This window comes from Thunnus maccoyii, chromosome 22 (genome assembly GCF_910596095.1).
Source record: "Thunnus maccoyii chromosome 22, fThuMac1.1, whole genome shotgun sequence".
Classification (NCBI taxonomy): domain Eukaryota; kingdom Metazoa; phylum Chordata; class Actinopteri; order Scombriformes; family Scombridae; genus Thunnus; species Thunnus maccoyii.
Window position 1 is genome coordinate 6341561 of NC_056554.1, and position 20205 is coordinate 6361765.

A 20205-nucleotide genomic window follows, 5' to 3' on the forward strand; every position below is an offset into this window, starting at 1 on the left:
TTGGATGTTCCAGGTTCACTAAAGTTCTGTACTTCACTTTGCAATCTATGTAGGTGTGTCTAACCTCTTTTCTCTCTCCTTTTGTCTTTGTTAATCCCATTGCCCCCAAATCCCCTTTTCTCCTTCCTTGCTTCGTTCTTTCTTACAAGAGGAAGGTATGATGCTTCATGAAGACATGGTTGCCGCAACACCTTCCGTTCTACACCTATCATTGAACCTCATTCAATCTTTGGTTCATCCCCTTTAGCTAAATCCTTATTTTAACCACCACGTGATCTCTACCCCACTCTGCCTCTGAACATCAAGGGATCAATATGCTTCAACTGAAGTGCTTGAGGGGTCATCAAATAGCGTCTGAAACACTGGCTGACTTTGTGTAACTTTCCAAGACCAACAATCCGACAAGCACACTGACTTCATGCAGCAATGTGCCAGGTGTGCAGAGGCATGAAAGTAAACAGGGTTTGAACTTCTCTTTCAAGTTTTCATCTTTCATTCTTCACGCAATTACTTCTGTCACTTTTCATGTGTACAACCGAGTGCAACAGCATGACTGACTTCAAGTAGAGACTGTCTTTGAGTGTAGCTGCACAGATGCTTCTAACACTTTTTATTTTAGATGTGGTCCAACGACACATAGTACAAACTACGAGCATACCCCCATCATCCAAAACATGTCATTCCAGTCAACTGATTTGTACAATAAAATGGAGACATGTATCCACATTTTTCATATTTTATGGAAGAAATCAACCAATGGAATGCCACATACAGCAGAAGTACATTAAATGCTTTTACAGCATATAAAGTGGCATCTCACCTTTATAAATACACAAGTGTCGTAACTTTCCAGTTTTTCTATAAATTGGCTGGAACTTAGCAGCAGATTTTTCTTAGAACATAGCTGGGGATTGTCTAGCAGTTTTTTTAAAAAAAGGTATTTCACACAATGTGTAATCTGTTGTTTTGTCTGTTGCAGTTCTGATGTAGGAGTTGCTTTAATCATAAAAAATACCTGGCTATATTAGCGTCAACAAATTACTGGACATATAGAGGTGATACAGCAGCCATTATACCCACAGTATAACACTAAGTTGATCAGACCCTGTAACTGCCACCACTGCTGTATTTTCTGAAGGTCCCTGCAGTAAAACATCTATATCCTCCCTATATCCCTTTACTCATCTCTTCATGCCACTCTGCTCTCACACACATTCATCGGCCATTCACGCCACTGTAATTTATGATCCACTGTCACTGCCATTTGGTCTGCCGCCAATTTAATTACCATAGAAGCTAACTATTAACAGCTAGCAGCCAGTGTCAAGTCACACATTAAATTGGTGGTCAGGAGGGAGTGAATAAAGCTCCTGTTGGCAGCGACTCAAATTCAGGAATCTCTCCCAGAGCAACCATAATAGATCACAATTTAATTCAAAAGTAAGTAGTTAACTTAAATTGGATTTAATGTTTTGTCATGATTGTTATTTTCACGGGTAACAAGTAACAGATGACATGTAACAGGATCATAGTAACCAGATTACATTAAAAAAAAAAAAGTTATGCTGTTGCTGTAAACACACTTTGGTGATCATTTTGTTTTATTCCAAGATGGTGTCAAAGATCCCTTTCTTACTTTAATCATATTGAAAATGCATCAGTGTAATCACTTTCTATTTATTTTCCTAATTACCTCACAGAGATAAACTTGATCTTATCTTGTCAAAAAGTTTTCAAAAGTCTTCAACTGGAATTTTCTGTACGAACTTCAACTGAAAGTAATCAAAGTACACTATAAAGCCAAAAACTTTGTGGTCAAGCAAAAAACATTAGACACCTCAAACACACCCATTAGACTCCGACACCTTTCCAAAGTCTGAAGGGTTGTATCCGACAATTTCTGAAAAATCCACACAGCGACGGGTCAGGTTTGCGGAGGTGAGAAAGTTGGCAGCATTTTGACTTTGTTTTCCATTCTTTACATAACTACTTTGTCACAACAAATGTGACAAATGCCTTCCAAAAACCGTTATCCTCATTTGAACGATTACTGTGTCTCGCTCTTCTTTATGAAGCGTACAAAGAAAGCGTACCACCCCACCTTGACAAAAGTATGGTCATCATATGAAAGCAGCTCTGGTGCATTTGCCTGTTTGGTGCAGCCTATTAGCGGTGAGAAAGCAAAGAAGACCAGCCAGTGGATTTTATGATAGTAGTGGTTCATTTGTAACTAAAGTGAGCGTGAAATGAACTGAAAGGCAAAAACGGATAATTTTTTTCCTTGGTCCTGACCAATTGAACCAAACTAGCCCAAACCATGGAGAACAGACACAGACAAGTACATGACAGTATGTTGACTTTTGGATATATAGTATAAATATATCATATTTGCTCGGGTCAGTACCAGATACTATAAGATATAAGGTTTCTAACAGGCCCAATTTTAAGTGTAAAAATGTAGATAGAAGAATGACATCAAAACACTGAAGAAAGCACTCAGGACACCAGCATTACAATCATACAAATATATTAGTTTGTTTTATTCAATTATATCCAATAATACGTCTCCCTTGACTTTGTGTAAGTTATTATAGAAATAAATACAGATCATATTGCAAATGCAGAGACAAGAGTTTGGGATTATAGAGTGTTGAGGATGGGGATTAAGGGGTTAAAGGGGTTAAAGAGTAAATATTGGGTAAAGACTGTTTCTTTGAAGGTGTCCAGTAAATGATTGGCGCATGCATGCTTGTAGTCCCGCCCGTCTGTGATTCTCGCCTCAACCCAGGAGTTTCAAACCGCAAACCCACGGCTCTCTGTAGTCCTTCACAGCTCCTCTCTCCAGGTAACCATGGGTCTGGTGATCAGCTTTGGGTGGTGTATAGTAGTTGTGTTATTCCACCGTGCCAGCAACAGGGGGAGTTATTGCACCCCAACCACATTTGCATGGATATATTTATATATATTTATATATAGATATATTTTTTGCCCCATTTGAATACAAAAATAGTGTCATTGTGGCTTTGATAGCTGGAAGACTGAAGCACTCTTTTTGCATTTGGAAGACAAGAAGTAAAGATTATGGTAATTTCCTTAAAATCTTTTCTGGAAGACTTTGTCACAATAACTTGGATCGTCCATGCAGTACAAAGAAGAGCTAAAAAAAATAAAATAAAAAGGCCAAAAAAAAAAAAAAAAAAAATCCTTCAAGGATCGATCACAGACTCACACACACAAAAGTAGGTGTGTTACTGTGTGTGATGTTTGAGTGTGTGATTGAGGGAGAGACAGACAATGAATGAGCAGTCCACATGCTGCCGGTGAGACAATTAAAATCCCGTTAAGAGGTCAAAGGTCGGAGGTCGGTCAGTCGGTTTGTGATTGACAGGTGAGTGCCGGAGGATTCTGGGGGATCAGGAGGAAGGGGTTAAACAGACTGAGACCCTTCAGTCTTGGCATATTTAGTTTTCCTCTCTTTGTAGATTGAGCTCTATTGTTCCATATCCCACAATATGAGAATTATAGACGCAGATATGCATTTAAACAGCAAAATAAACACATCAAATCAACAAACACACATGAACAGACCAACAGTGATTCATAAAGGGCGTTACAATGGATACCGATACTCAGGGCCACAGATTTCCTCATATTTCATTAACAAGTCACATTAATTCCACTGAGAAATACCCAAAACACAATCCATATTTTTAAAAAGCAAAATACACTTGAAAAAAAAAAGTGTAAATAAACACATATCAGCATAGGTTACAGTGTAAAGTCACCACTAAAACATTGGTGGTGCATTAGCTTGTGAGAGGTGAAGTCCCTACAGTACATGATCTGTTTATAAAGGTCACCCCATTTAGCCACATCTGCGTTGGCTTGGTGCAGGGTGCTGTGTGTGTGTGTGCAATGCAGATGTGTCCAGGGATTGTGGGTGTGCCTTTAAAAAAAAACACAGCCTGATTTCTACACAGGAAGTTAATCTGTTGGTTAATACTAAACAGGATGTAACATTAGATACTTGGGGTGCTAGCTTCCAATATAAAAACACATTTTTATTAAGCAGCTAAAAAAAAAAAAAAAAAAGAAAGAAAGAAAGAAGGAAAACCCGTCCGAGGACGGCGTCACTCTTTTGTGGGAGCACGTGAGCCTCTCTCTTCCTCTCCCTCTCTTTTTTGTGTTTTCTGCTGCATTGCAGATGTGGTGAAGGGACTCCACCTCAAAGTAATGCACACACACACACACACACGCACATACACACTTAAACAGCAAACCCGGCTCACAAAAAGGGCAAAGTGTTAGAAAAATAAAAACTCTAATAAAACACGCAGTTGGTTTCTATATCAATATTAATCCTTTTTTCACACCCTCCCAGATAATGTGGCTGCACCTTGTTAATGGAGTTTATTGCTTTCTGCCCAAGGACTCCGTGCTCATTGATTTGGCCTCTGATTTATCCTCTATTTTCCTCTCTCCTTCCTCTCTCCCTGTACTTCACTCCCTCTCTTCTTGTATACACATAATGCACATACAGAGATAATTCACAGTTGCACAACAATTACACACAAAGACCAAAGCCGATGAGTAAGAGCTAGAAAACACACACATATACCAGCACATACACTGTATGCACACACGTACTATATACACACACACACACACACGCATACATACTGCCTCCAGGTTAAAGGGAAGTTGTGTTTGCAAAAGGGATCGGAGAGAGGAAGTGAAGCTTCAAAGCGAGGCTGTGAGGGCACGAGTTAGCTACACTACAGTATGTGACACATGCCTCTCTCTCTATCTCTCTCTCTCTCTCTCTGAGTCCTTCACAACCCTGGATGACCCTCTCTGCAGTTGTAATTCGCTCAGTAAGCAGGGAGGGCCCTGACTAGGGAGAAATGGGAGGGAAGGGAGTCCCCAGGGAGAGAAGTGTGTGTGTGTGTGTGATGTGTGAAATGTGCAGCTGAATCAGATATACATAATTTAACCCCTTTCTATATCCATACACACATACACACACACACATATACAGTCACACCTCTCCCGTCTTTTTTCATATACTCTAAAGAAATGGCAATGCTAAGCACTCCAAAGGGCCAATATTTAACATTTAGAGCTGAATCCAGAGACGTTTATCAGGGATTTAAAAGCAGTAAATTCAGCCATGGGGTAAGGGGGGGGGGGGGGGGTTCACTAATCAAACATGTGCTCAGATAGACGGCCGCCCAGATAAATGGCAATCTTTACATCCTGTAATTCACACAGAATCGTTTGAAGTGAAGCCTGAAGGCCGGAGAGCAGACAGGCTGGAACAGAGGAGCTGATTTCAGACTTCACAAAGGACTTACAGCAAAGAGGAAAAAAAAAAAGAAAAAACACAGCAAAACACACACACATGGGTCAGCGAGACACATACACACACACACACACACACTCACACTCATGCGAACATGCAAACTTTCCGCGCGCTATAAATGATTTTGCAATTCTACCTCCCTGCAACCGTAAAAGTGAAATCAATAACAGAGTGGGATCCACGTTTCCACGCTTCCTCTTTTAAATTCTTTACTCCCACTTGCTTAACCCACACATGTTGTTAGGAAAAAACCCCAAGAATAACATCTATAAGGATTCATCTGATTACAAAAGATAATATCTGTTAACAGCTTCTGGTAAAAATACAGTAATTACAGTACAGGTGTGGCTGAAAAAATAGCAGAACATTTGCCAGATTACTCATCATATTATGGGCGCTAACATAAATTAGTGAGGATGACGATTCAAATAACAGTCTGCAAACTGGTATTAAAAGCTCATTTTCCTGCATATTCCAGTGGAAACGTGAGATACTGATGACTGACACACACACAGTATGCAGTATGAATATCTCAATGGTAAACTGAGATATGAAATCATCGCTCACTAAATGTCAGTGTTGACTGACTGACTGCCTGCCTGCCTGGATCTCTAGAAGGGAAAAGAACTCCTGGTGGCTTAATTTGGTAAAATTTTGGCTCTCGTTGCTTTAAAGCCACTTTAACACAGTATGAGGCAGGAAATGAGATGATTGTAGCCCTATAAACATTACAACAACAAAATCTAGAGATGTCACCTCATGTGCTATTATTTTTTTTGCATCTGTACAGGCATATGCATCAACAGAAAATAATATTGCATTAATTTCGAGGGTTTTCTATGCTTACTTATTGTCTATTACTCTAATCTGAACTGTCACTAAATTAAAGGGGCACTCCAGCGATTTAGTATTGGACTTAAATAAGGTCGGGGGGCTTGAGAGAAACAGAAACAAAAAAGAATGGTCAAAATCAAAGCAGCACAGGCTGAGATATCCTGACTTTGAATTTGTAATATAAGTCACACCCCCAAAACACTGGATTCTACATTTCCCATAATGCAGCTTTATAGCATTTTTCTCCCCCCAGAGCCACAGAAGACATTATACATCTCTTTTCACAGGTTCCACTCCAAATGCAGAGTAAACTGAACTTCATGTGTAAAATCGGTGGAGCGCCCCTTTAAAGCAGACCTACTTTGTTTCATCTTTTCCATAGTCCACGTTAAAGCGATACCTTGAACTACAATTTTAGCCCTTAACACTCCTTAACAACTCTCCATCTTTCCATTTAACATCTGAAAACAACAAACATGCCACATACATAAGAAAATATTGCAACATAGATTTCCCAGCCCTTAAAATATAGTCACAGAAGTCATGGCTATGTTTGTTTTCTCAGTTCATAAATCTTTCACAGTTATCCTCCTCTCCTCCCATCTAACAGTATCTGTCTATCTACAGTATCTACAGTCTTAATTCTGTTCTAGCAGGAGCCCTGTTTAATTAAACATTTGTGTAATTACTTTGCGAATAATAGTTAAACAGTGTGTTCTGGATTTAGCGATCCATAGGGGGTGACTGGTCAAACACATCAACCTAAAGGTCTATTTAACAATTTAATTAAGGTCTTTTCTCCTTAAAGTGATGTTCTAACAGTAGCTTGTGTGGAATAAATCTAAAAATACTGGGAATAATAATAAAAATAAATAATCCTCTCTCTTCCTCCTTTTCATCCTTCCTTTTATTTCTCAGTCTTTGCCTCTTAAACTATATCTTTTCCTTTCCTTTAAGCCATCACTTCACCACTCTGTCCTTCAATCCGTCCTCAGAGTCTTGGTCTCTCCTCAGGAAAGCAGAGGTAAAACTTTGCTTTATCGCTCAGGTAGCAGATTATTTTGCTCTACAGCTCGCCTCTATTCTGCGCGGGTTATCGACTATTATTATTTACAACCATGGTTTACAGGGGAGAAGAGGATTATGCATAGAAGGAGAAGTGTGTGTAAATGTGAGGGTTCAGGGAACGCTGTCCACATTACTATCATTCCCTCTTAAAACTCTCTTTGTTCAGCTCATCACCACTACTTTTTTTCTTTAGTTTCCTCCTAAAAACCCACTCCTCTGTTTCCTTTCTTTGGTGCATCCCTCTCTCTGAGCCCTGATCATCAATCTAGCTTCGCCTCTACCTCCTGAACACACAGGACTCCCTCCCTTCCCGCAATACATAAACATTAGGCAGAAACAATTACCCTGCCTGGCATACTGTACCAAGAAAGTTTGATATGAAAAATGATTGCTTTTCGTGTTGAATGGAAACAACAAAATGGGAACGCAAGAAAAATGTCTCCTGAACGAGGAGAGTGAAATACTGTAAATATTAAAACAGCTGGTCTTTTTTTTTTTTATGAGAAGAGTCGTCGCTGAAAGAACTATCCTTTCAGCTCTAAAATCATCCTCAATATGTTTCACTGCTTTCATGACTTCATCGTTTCTACGTGACTTTGGCTTGTTGTCTTTGCTTCTAACAACACTGTTCATAACCTCTGAACTCTTAGAGGACAACACATGTGAATACAAAACAAATAGAAACGGCTTAAATTCCTTTGCATCATAATCAAAGTCTCCATGAGAGATTTACTGTATTGTAATCCAACAACACTTTTATAAGCAAATTAACCAAATTATGTGGCATTATAGAAAGAAAGTAATATTCATGTAAACATGTAAAATGTTACACATGCTGGGAATAAAGTTGACTGAACCACAGGTAAATAAGGACTTAGAAGGGCACTCCAGTGATTAAGTATTGTACTTTTATAAAGTTGGAGGACTTTCAAGAGGCAGATTTGAAAAAGGAATGGTAAAAAAATCAAAGCAGTAGAGGCCAAGATATCTTGATTTTAATCCTTAGTATGGGTTAAGTTCTTAAAAACACTTCCCAGAATAATTCCTCTGTGGCTTTTATTTGAACTTATTCTCTTGGTACAAACCCACGTCTTAGTTCTGCTAACAGACCCAGTTGACCCAGTTTGTTGACTAAAGCTTGGGTCCAGTTATGAGTTTCATGATTTTATATTAAGAAATTTCTCACTTTCTCTCTTTGACTGTGCCGACCATCTGTGTCTATGAATGTCATGTGTTGCAAGTAAATACGCAGTGTGCAGTGAGGAGAGAGAAAGAGAGACAAGCTAACAGTCAGTGACAGACAAAATAATCACAAATAATAGCAGAAACATAGCTTCAGGATTTGGGTCAGGTCTGGGTTTTATATTTTGCTGCACCAGTTCAGTTGGGTCAGATCTTAAAGGCCCTGAAACTTTCTTTTTTCAATCAGCTTCTTGCTATGAATGATATGATCCTAAAACAGTTTCAAAACTTCAAACAGTTTTGTTTATTTCACATGAGAAATTTCTGTATTTCTTTTTTGTTCTTACTCATTTGGAAGATAGTTTTGTCACATAAATCCATGCACCAATCAGGATTTTGCAACACTTGAATAAGAATCTGACCTAAATACATAAAGATGTTTTTAAATTTTTGATTGCTTCTTATTTAGTCATGAATATTCAAAGAGAAATACTTTTCAGGGGCTTTAAAAAACGTGAGAATGGGTAAGTTTTAGGCCCGTGCAGAACTTTACTTCCTGTTACACTTTAATAACTTCAATCCCAAACTGAGATTACTCAAGTGATGTCACTTGAGGAAATTTCTCAGACTTGTGTAGTACTTATGTGTAGTGCTCCTCTTGACTACTGAATGCACTTTCTTGCTAAAATCAGTGGAGTGCCCTTTTAAAAATTACATGAAAGGCTTAAAATGGGAATACAGTATGCAGAATACTTCTGGACAGCAATGGGGTAGCATGGAGTCTGGAGGAAGTGTCATCTGCACAAAATCATACACGTACTTAGCACATTTTGGATGCAGTGATTGAATAAAAACACATTTTTGTCTTTATTTTTTAGTCAAGAATACCACATTGAGTTAAAGAAAGGTCCATAAATAACATTTGTGGGTTTGTGCAATGCATTGCCAGCCACAGTGAAAAAAGCTATCGCACTGCAATCACAAGCTACACACTCAGCCTCCATCAGTACCCCATCTCACTGATGATATCCTCATCATAACCCAGAACCTGCAAACACATACACACACTCAATCAGCCTGTGTGTGTGTGTGTGTGTGTGTGTTTGTGAGTGTGTAAATGCATGTCAGTGTGTTAAGTCGTGAGATCATTTCGTCGCTCGTGGATATCAGGGTGCTGAAATGTATGCACACGGTACACACACCTCAGCACGTGTGTGTAAATGTCAGTGTAATAACGATTCTATATGTGTGTATGTGTGTGTGTGTGTGTGTAGTTATGCGGTGTGCCGAGGGAGCTCTTGGCCCCTCGTTTAAGGGTCGAAAGATTCTGATCAGCCCCAGACTCCATTAACAGAGCCAGAGAGGACGGGGAGGGGTTTTCTTGTGCCGCCGAGTGGAAAATTGAGTCCATGTCACAAACTAATCAAATCGCGCCAAAGGTGAATGGAGAAGAAGAAGGGAACACACACACATACACACACACATACATACACCAGGCTGACAAGTATCCAGGCCGTCTCACAAAGTCGCTGACACACACAGAAGACGTGGACCGAGCAGATGGCTGCAGAACAAAAAGTCTGCAAGGGTCTCTGTGACAGCCTTGCATTAGCGTAGCTCTATGTCAGGCTAACATTAGCGTGGAACCCTCTGGGGGGAAATAAAAACTCAACCCATTTGTAACATATGTGCTGCTGCAGAGGGACGTATTCGACCGTTGCACCCGTTGTGGTAAAACCAGGAAGACTTTGCTCGGATATTTGGTTGACTGGAAAGGTGCCGCTGATTATGGCTAGAAGGCGTGTGGGGTTTCCTTCCAGCTGGTTAAACACGCTGACATGCTATACGATGCTAGGCGACTGTTCACCTCTTCACGGAGTTATTGCTTTTATATCCGAGGCTCTGATAATCACAGAGGCCGTTAAATGAGAAGGTGGCGGGCTGGTGTGGATGGGGCGGGGGGGGGGCTGTGAAGGTAAAAGGGGCTTCCTTCCCATTGGCCGGCATCGAGGGATGGACAAAGTGAAATCCTTTTGAAGCAACTAGTGCGTTTCTTTTGAAATCTGTCGCTCCGCTCAGCTTTACACCAGTGCATTGTGGTAGTCAGAGTCCTCGCGCAAACCCCGCTCAGGTGTCCGCTGGTGCCCAGTGCCCCGTGGCCTCCACCCCTCCCCCTACCCCCGTGTCTCTAGGCGCTAGGAGGAGGAGGTTTTGGTTTTGGATTGAGGGTCTTTCTTGCCGTTCTGGAGCACGGGCGAGTCACTGGAGGTCTTGGGCGTTTTCCTGGGCGGACTCTGCTCAGCAACGTCGTGTAGAGAGGGCTCCCTGTACATGGCCACTGGGGAAGGAGAAGGTTGCAAAAGAGTTATATGGCTGGATGACGATGGCTGAGAGACAAACTGTATGTTTGATTGATGAGGATATGAAAGCAGAACTTCACTTGAGACAATTAGCTCCCCTGCTGCTTTGGTTCACTTTGAAAATGTCCTCTTTTTTTATTATCCTTTTTTATTTCCCCATGAATAAACAAAATAAATTTCCAAGAGTATTTAAAGTCTCTGGGTGTGGACTTTTATGTGAGTGAATTATGGAGTGTCTTAAAAATTATTTTTATGGCACAAGATAGAAATTGATGAAGTCTAGATGTTGCTCTCAGCTGTTTATGCTGTATTTCTGTCAGTCATTGTGTCTTTTTTTGATACTGCCAACTGAAGTCGCCAAAGTCAGAAATGTACAAATTATACACATAGTAACTTTAACAATGTGTATATGACCTTGTTAAAAATTGTTGTAAGTAAATAGAAAAAATAATGAAGAAGAAAAACCAGAGACCATCCAAACACTGGCTTTTTATTTTAAAGCTGCACTAATCAATATTTTTATGTTAACAATAGATCAAAAGACTATGTCGTAATATAAAGTGGTCACTTGTACTGATCAAATTGCAGTTTTGCTCCACTCTAGAAAGCACTTTAGCATCTGCTAGATGTGTAAATAGGCAACGGTTTGCTAACTTGTTCACAATATCAACTTTATATGCTGATAATATGTTACTGTTATGTTTACAGTGTTCTGCTGCCCTCAAGTGACCAAAAAAAAATCAAAGAATGCAGCTTTAATTAAAGTCAAAACATTGCATGGTCAGGTAAAATTAAAGTTTGGAAGCTATCATCCAGTGTGTGGATACACTTATATTAGATTTGCTCACGACACTTCAAGAAAAGAAGAAAGTAACTAAGAAACCTACAGTAATATGATGTGATGATATGATCGTATGAATAAGGTGTGATCCTCAGTTTAGGTTGTAGTCCCTCAGCTGCATGACTTCTATTCTTTGTAAAAACTACAGTAAAGGCTGAACTAGTAAAATACTGTAAAAACTGTGAGGCATCATCTTTAATAGGGAACAAGAAAATCCCTGTCTGAAGTAATATTCCACTATAATTTCATATTTTAATTATGTGTCATTCTTGACTTTTGAAACAGTAGTTGACAAAACAAACTACCGCAAGATCCACTAGTAGCTGTGCTGGAGCTTTCTGGAATGAAAGTTGCCTCTGGAACAGTATGAACAATATTTTACTCTGTAGTACCTTCAATGAGTTTGGGCAGGAAGTGCGCGGCTCCCTTTGTCTTCTTGACACGGTTCCCCTTCATGACCTGTCCGTCCCGGTTGATGCCGATGTACCAGGCCCTCCCCGACTGGGTCTGTCTGTACAGGATGGACGAGTAGGTGACGTAGTAGTTCTCAAACACACACTCCTTAAACTTACACTCCGGCGTGAAGTGTTCCTGAAAGAGACACACACACATACACAGATCAGGTGAGAGGAAAAGAATAACACATTTGGACAGTCTGCCATTTTTTATTTGTTCTATTATTTATATATTTACTCCCTGATTCCTCTGGCTCGGCTGGGAATGAAGGGGGGGGGGGGGGCCCCACATTTCATCGTGACAGGGTTACAGGAGCGTCTGTAACACACACGCGTGCACCGACAAACTCATTCCAACATGTACACACACCTATTTGCCACACGGACAAAGTGCTTCCTGAGCCAGGATGCCATAATTCAACCAGTTCGGTTTACCTGTAACGAACAACAATCAACCGGATCCTTCACCCCCCTCCATAGTTTAACGACCCCGCTGTCGGCCTTCACTTCACACACACACACACACACACACACACACACACACACACACACACACACACACACACACACACACACACACACACACACACACACAGACCGTGCATAGCTCTGCATTAGACAATACGTCAACACCGGGACATCCCCCCCCCCCGCCCTCCTTCCTCTATCTCTCTCTCGTTACAGCTCTCACATATTCCCCTCTCTATCTCATATTCCGCCTCTCCTTCTTCACTTCATTCCCTCCATCCCTCCGTCATTTGGTAACCTTGTCGAGGAACAAACCAATTTGCAGGATTGATTTGGAGCCTTGATGTGACGGGTGAGCAGAAAAGGCCTGAATAAGGACTTTGCTCTCTCTCTCTTTCTCTCTCTCTCTCTCTATCTCTCTCACCCGCTCTCCTCCTCCTCCTCCTCCTGCTTTCCATCTCTTCTCTCTCTGCATGTCTGCCACCGCAGGCGCAGGGATGCAGCCTGCCTATATCCATTGTACCACACATAAACAAGCTAATTACACTGACTGTATCGCCCATTCTTTAATTACACATCCATTCACTTAGGCAACTATTCATTTTCTCGCCTAGCCATTAACTTAGCTCTAATAGCACAGAGTGAAATCCAAAGGTCTGGAGCCTCTTGGAAAGTGTAATCAGATTGCTATCATTAACTGTGTTTGCACTGCTAGTGTGTTGAGTCTCCTTCTCTCTGGAGAGCGTGTGTGTGTGTGTGTGTGTGTGTGTGGATCTGGGGGGGGAGAACTTTACAGGATTAAAGCCTGCTTTGTACTGTATCCAGCTCTGCCTGATCATCAGCACACCCCCCCCCCCCCCCCCAGACAGACACGCTCAAGTTCATGAATCGATTAATTATGTGAATTAAACTGAGTCTGGCCGTATGAGTAACGCGTGAGAAGTGTGAGTGTGGATTTTTGGTAAATGAGCGTGTGCTACGCTGAGGCTGTATCATTACCGATCCATGAGCAGCCTTTGTGCAAAGGAGGTCGTTTCGATTAGTCATTATCATGCTGGGAGACCACCGCTGGCAAGATAGAGGCTGGGTTTTTATCAATGAGCAAAGTGGGATTTCACTCGTCAAGTGAAATCAAGACTATTTTTACAAAAATATCACACTGACAGGACAAAAGGTCAGAGACACAAAGTTGATCCTGCTCTTAAGAGATGTTAACATTGAAAAAAATGGGATTATCCTTTATTTAACAAATCTACCATATCAATTTTAAGAAAACATAATCTGAGGTTTATTTCAATTGCAGTGGTAAAAACAAAAAGTCAAAAACTATTGTCCAGGGAAAAAAAGTCATATTTTTGGCCCTAAATGATGTTAAAGATCAGCTGTAACTTTGCAAAAACAGAAGATAACACTATTAAATTACTCAAAAAAGCAAAATATTTCAACTTTCTATCTTCTCATTTTGAACAGCTTCTTTTTCACTGTCACAGGAAATATAATCATCTTATACTGACACTCACTCATACTCCATCACAACCAGTTGCAGCTGCAATTCCTTATGTTCTCTTTTTTTTGTGTTTTTGCAGTTTCTCTTTAAATCTACAAAATCATACGTGTCCGTACGCAATACAGATATTCTAATCCATCAAATTAAGCTTCAGACTGAACTTTTCTTACCAGCATTTGTACCCCATCAGGGTGTCAAAGCCTCCACTCAAACTCCTGATGGTTCCATCTGATGTTTAATGTTACTTCTGAGCCGAGCTGTTTCCTCATCTGTCATCTCATCTAAGACGATGTGACAGCGACTGAACAGAAAGTCCTAACAATCGCAACATGTTTCTCATTGTCTGTGAGAGCAAAGAGTGAATTTAATACTAACTGATTTGTCATACTCAGACTGCAGAAGCTTCATATGAGCTTCAGCTAAACTTTGCACCCTTTTAATGTATATATGTGCGTGTGAGTATTGTTTTAAGATCCGAGCAAGAACTTAGGACACTTGTAGCTCTCAGAGTGATCATGCACAAGAGGGCTGACGATGTCTTCCTGTGTATCACATTTCATATCTAAATGTTACATGCTGAGGGCTGGTAAAACATGACCTCCAGTCAGTAACATCGCAAGCAAACAAGCAACAAACCAGCAGAAATCAGTCCTGTTTTCGGAGAATCATTAATTTATGATCTTCCCCTTGCAAAACACATCTTTAATTTTTCATGTCATTTAATTCTGTGTGATGCTTGGCATGGTGGTTGGTTCTTTTTTTTTGCATAGCGGCACACTGCACATCCATGCATGATTCCATGACTTATGCAAGACATACAGGGAGCAGCTAATTATTTGTGTTTGTCAGAAGAATCGTCTGAATATGATGTAAGTTTTTCATAATGCTACATTTTTATTTCATCTGGTAAATAATTGAAAAACAAAACACATTCTGATTCCTTTACAAATACAATATAATAGATATCACATTCATTTCAGTTGAATAAGGCCTTTGTCACTTTTGTCTTAGCTAGAAGTCAGCTCACACACTCTCAGGATGCCATCAGCAATGTTGCTTTATAGGATAAAACACTGTTAAGCAGTGGTTTATTTTCGCAAGACGCACATCTGTCTGCAGAACGTTCACTTTGAAAGACTTGGGGCTGATTTCATCTCCTCCTCTTCAACAAACACAGAGGAGAGGGGTTGAGCTGTGTGTCACCTCAGTCCGATAAACCTCATTTCCCTCATCTGAAAAACAAACCGGACTGTAACATCACCGCTGCAGTTCCTCTTGTGTACAGCAGGGGCTGCTCCAAACACACAGGCAACCTGAGTCTCCTGTCACTGCTGCTGCTGCTGCTGCTGTTGATTCTCCAAAATTAACTTGTGTCTGTTTGCCACTCCATAATACTCAGCTCTCCCCAGCGGGCTTCTTTTTAGCATGCTGAAAAAACACTTGAGTCTTAGAACAGCCACAAATCCACAACAAGGGTTTTTTTTTGTTTTTTTTTTCTGTGCTGCTTTTTATGCACCAAGCTCCATGTTGTTCTGGATATTTTCAGCACATATTGGCTGAAACATCCCATCATGTTGAATTATAGGAGCAGATATAAACATCACCACAACCTATTAGCAGCTTCAAATCATATTTTCGACTGATTTCAGAAAGATATTTAGGTCCTGATTTAAAATAATTTTCATTTGGCCGTGGCACATATCTCATAAATCTCAGCAGTGTAACATGAAAATAACCAGAACGGATCAGAAAAAGAAAGAGAAATCAATAATATGGTCGTGCAGAGAGAGAGAGAAATAAAAGAGACAGCAGCATCACAGAAAAACAAACTCAGACACTTACTAATCAGATCAAGTCAGGATCAATAAAATGTATCCATGAGCGTTTGACACTGAAAAGACTTCTGTTACACGTAGAGGGTTTTAGAGGAGACAAGGGGACTGTGTGTGTGTGTTTAGGTGTGTGTGTGTGAGAGTGTGTACATCCACTCATGCGTGTCTGCTGTTGTGACAGAGAGACATGACGGATCCCTCTTACATCAGTGGGAGGCCACCCGGCGCCAGATGACATGCATGCACACACACACACACACACACACACACACAAACATACATACATACACACTCGTGCCATCAACAGTGACGGATGGATCGGGTCCCTCCTTCATCACTCACTCCCCACAGACAGAAGAGAGAGGGATGGAACAGAGGAGAGGGAGCGGCGGAGGGAAAAGACGGGGACAAGATGAAAGGAGGCAAAAGAGGAGAGAAGATGTCATGACATGACAAAGACGACATGCCAGATGAAGACTCAGAGGAAGTACAGTATTCTCAAGTCATGACACACACACACACCCTTGTCTCATTTCCATCCCGTTGACACCTAAAGACGTTATTCAGATCTCTTCGCGCAGCTGCCATTAACCGTTGAGCGTCCCATGCACTCAGCTGGGGAATTGATTCTATGTAAGACCTCTGTGAAAAGTCAATAGGCATTAGTCCAGAAAAAAAACCTTTGATTGGACGCGCGGCGCGGCGACGCAACCGAGCGTGAAGAACTTAAAACGATTTACAAGGCGCGATCAGGCAACCACAGGTTAATCCCGGGGCTTTAAGTCGCAGACACTTATCGACTGTGTCCCAGAGGACAAATGTACTTCACACCGTCGATAGGGAGGACGTACAGTACGAGAGGGCTCACGCATGTGTGTGTTTGTACTGTACATGACAAGGGAGATACATGTGTTACGTTTTTATAGCTTTCAGTAGATTATACTTGCAGTTTCATGTGTCAGCTGCTGCTGCTGCTGCTACCGCTGCTGATGATCAATACTGGCTTTCCTGTCACAGCTGTAACAGGTCCAAATGCACACTGGGAGGTTGGATGGCCTAATTCAACCAAAATGGGCTTTGGTAGGTCAGTACAGTATGAGCTCTATTTGTGCCTTCCAGCACAGTATCAGCAATATGGTTACTTATGCATGCATGAGGCTGGTCAGAGCTGCACAGATGAGTTTGGCTCAGCTTAGCAGAGGCAAAAGCCATCTTCCAGTGATAACAGCAAACACTTTTATGGTAATTCATATTTTAATTTTTTTGTCTCTTAAAATACCCCCCACCCTAACACACACACACACACACACACACACACACACACACACACACACACACTCACAAACAGTTTACAGTCTTATGAAACCAAACCTCATGGCAATGCAGGCAACTACAGAAGTGTTTAGCCATTTAAAATACTGAGCCAAAATGTATTGAAATGATGAAAATATTGGAAAATATTTGGAATTATTGTTGTGTATTATACATTTTGACGTCACAGCTGTCTATATGTATAACATTTCATCTATATTCAGTGCTTTTAATGCACTCATTAGGCATGTTGAATGGATTTCTGCCAGTTTTTTGACATTGAATATTATGAAACTTGACAACGATGTAAGAACATCATGACAACAATGCATGCAGAGAAAATGATTAATGACTTAGAATGAATGAATGTCGTTTATTCAGTGCAGTTAAGGATGTTTTAACAGAGATGTTGCTGTGATTCAGCCTTTAGTAAAACCACCAAAGCGCTAAAACCACCAAAAAATTACAGGCCAAATCAAAAAAGCTCCATAGAGTTGAGGAGAACTGTGAATTCTGATCCACTTTTGATATATTAATAATGATCGGCACAACTTTAAAGAAATAAATATTAAATTGAACTGAATTTTGCTCACGTGCTGATGAGATGCATGACGACAAAGGCCAAAAGGTCAACTTCTAGTCTGTCAACCGACTGTCTGTCAGAGCACATCTTCAGCCTCCTTCTCTCTGTCCTGTCCCTCCTATCTCTCCGCTTCATTATCCAATAAAAAAAGAAACTGTCATAAAAATATCTAGTAGAGGGGGAAAAAAAAGTTAAAGAGGGTGCCTCGGGTTATAAAAGAATATTGGATTGATCATGAATTGAGAGCTGTTTTCTCTCGTATAAAAAGTACTTTCCTGAGTGATACTGGAGACACAAGTTGTTCCGAGTTTGTGACACGGCGCGACGAATTCGCTTTAATAGCCCCAAGAAGAGATTTTGTGGATCAGATGATGTAATTATATGTAAAGAGATCACTATCATAGCTACGACTTCAGAACATCAGAAGATCTAATATAAGTAATTATCAGTGTCAGCTGAGTGTGTTACTTTGTGATAAATCACTGGTTAATGAAGCTCTGAGCTACAGTTTTGTATTAGAACATGAAGCCGTGGGAATACGGGGATTTTGGCTGAGGATAAACCTGAGAGTGAAATTAAGTGGGGCGTTTTTTTTGTCCCTGTACAGTGAATGATTAAATATTTACCTGCAGAAGCAACTCTTGTCAGAAGGATAAGAATCAGCACTAAAAGCACTCAGAGCAAGGTTAGCCTTATGAAAGCTTGTTTACTAGCGGAGCTGATGATTGTCTGAGCAAACGAGCAGAAAAACAACTTTAATTGAGGACAAACAGCTGAGGAAGCTATCGCAGGAGCTGGCATGATAATTGTGTGAAGATAGGAGTAATTATCATTTATTAATTTATGCGTGGACAACATGTAGCACTGCGAGTACCTGCTGTATTATCATCAGCGCCGCATAAACCGCCACTCAACGTTTCAGGAAGACGAGGAAGAAGAAGAACTCTCATGGCGACTGACACAGTAAGAACTGTTCATGTCTGAGCCAGCGTTGTATTCTCTGGTGGATAAACTGGCCTGTTCGAGTGGTAAAAACACGTCAACATCTGCAACCATTAAGTGAAAAACAACCTTTGACATTCGGAGCAACTTTGTCAAGTCCCATAGCGGCAGCAGCAGCAAGTAGTTTTCAAAGCAATATGTTTCTGGTTGACCTGTACTACAACTGGTAAGCAGTGCTTTTAGGAGATTTTCACTGACAAAGATGCTTCAGTCTGAAAAAGGGATAGGTCATCTTCACTGCAGCTGTGTGTGAGTCTGCTGTAGTGCTGTAGGATGCTCATTTTAAGGGCCCAATGCATATTTTGGACCCTATACTGACAGATACAAATACTGTAATTGAGTTGATTTAGAGTTTGACCTATCTGCAGCTGTGTTTAAACAAACCTGTGTTTAAAGAATAAGGCTGGCAGTATTCACACTGCTCTTATTTTACAACAATTCACCAATGACTTGATCCTACTAGCATCCTTTGTTATTATGAACATGGGCACTGTAGTTTGTTGTGAGTCAATCCCACATCATCTTGGTGCCGGAAATACTCACCAGCACACTAACTCTGGAGCTGAAAATAATCCCCAACAAGTAGACTGTTTATTTGGAGCTGAGAGCCACAAACATGCTGGGAGACATTGTGGGTTTTGGGTTTTTTTTAATGGGGTTTGTTTACAACAACAGAAATATAAAATATTAAGAGTCTTCTTCTTTACCAGCAGCAGAAAACAATTGTACCTGTAAATTAGTTGTTGTGTGTGTTAGTCTCTGTATTAAATGACATGTCAGTGAATTTGAGAGTCATAGAGGGAATTGTGCTTTTATCTTTTTAGTCAAATTATCTCATACCAGATGAGTTCGTAGTTTTCCTTTTCAGATCGTTGACATTTCAAGATATTTCTACAGAGACGAGAACACATCTTACATTCAAATGCTTTGTGTTGTGATGTGTTCCAGATGGGATTTCATGGACAGGAGTCAGATAAAAGGTATTTATCAAACATTTATAAGAACTTTTACATTTGGTGTTCTGTCCTATTCCAGGAAATATCAATCGTTGCAGTGCGGGTATGATTGAAAGCTCCAGAACAGGTATGAGGTGAGCTTGTTTTGTCAACTAGTGTTTCCCCGGTCAAGAATGAACCTTGAGCCTTAAAGACCCCCTCCGGATATGTTGACCGACATCAAAATAGTCTTCGAATAACTATTTGTGTCCGATGTGATTTTACCATAAAAAACGTTTAATTATGTTAGACATTCTTAAAATGACATCTACTCCTTCTACCCCCCAAAAAAATCTGGAGTCTATGAATATGCAAATATTTTTAATTTCAAAAGTGCAGAACTGCTGGACAGAAGATGTCTCCTACTTCACTGAAAAGTCCATTCTCAGTGTTTGTGGCCTTGAG

The 20205-nt window shown here is 40.5% G+C and overlaps 1 protein-coding gene across 5 annotated transcripts in view; it reads right to left on the reverse strand.

The window, feature by feature from the left end:
* Positions 1-6104: 6104 nt before the first annotated feature.
* fgf11a (fibroblast growth factor 11a) overlaps positions 6105-20205 on the reverse strand; it is a 94428-nt gene continuing 80327 nt past the window's right edge. For all 5 annotated transcript variants that reach the window (XM_042401066.1, XM_042401067.1, XM_042401069.1 and 2 more), the window contains 2 exons: positions 12040-12238; positions 6105-10784 (listed from right to left, as the gene is read on the reverse strand). In XM_042401066.1, the coding sequence (XP_042257000.1) occupies positions 10642-10784; positions 12040-12238 (342 nt within the window). In that variant the 3' untranslated portion in view covers positions 6105-10641. The remainder of the gene's footprint in view (positions 10785-12039; positions 12239-20205) is intronic.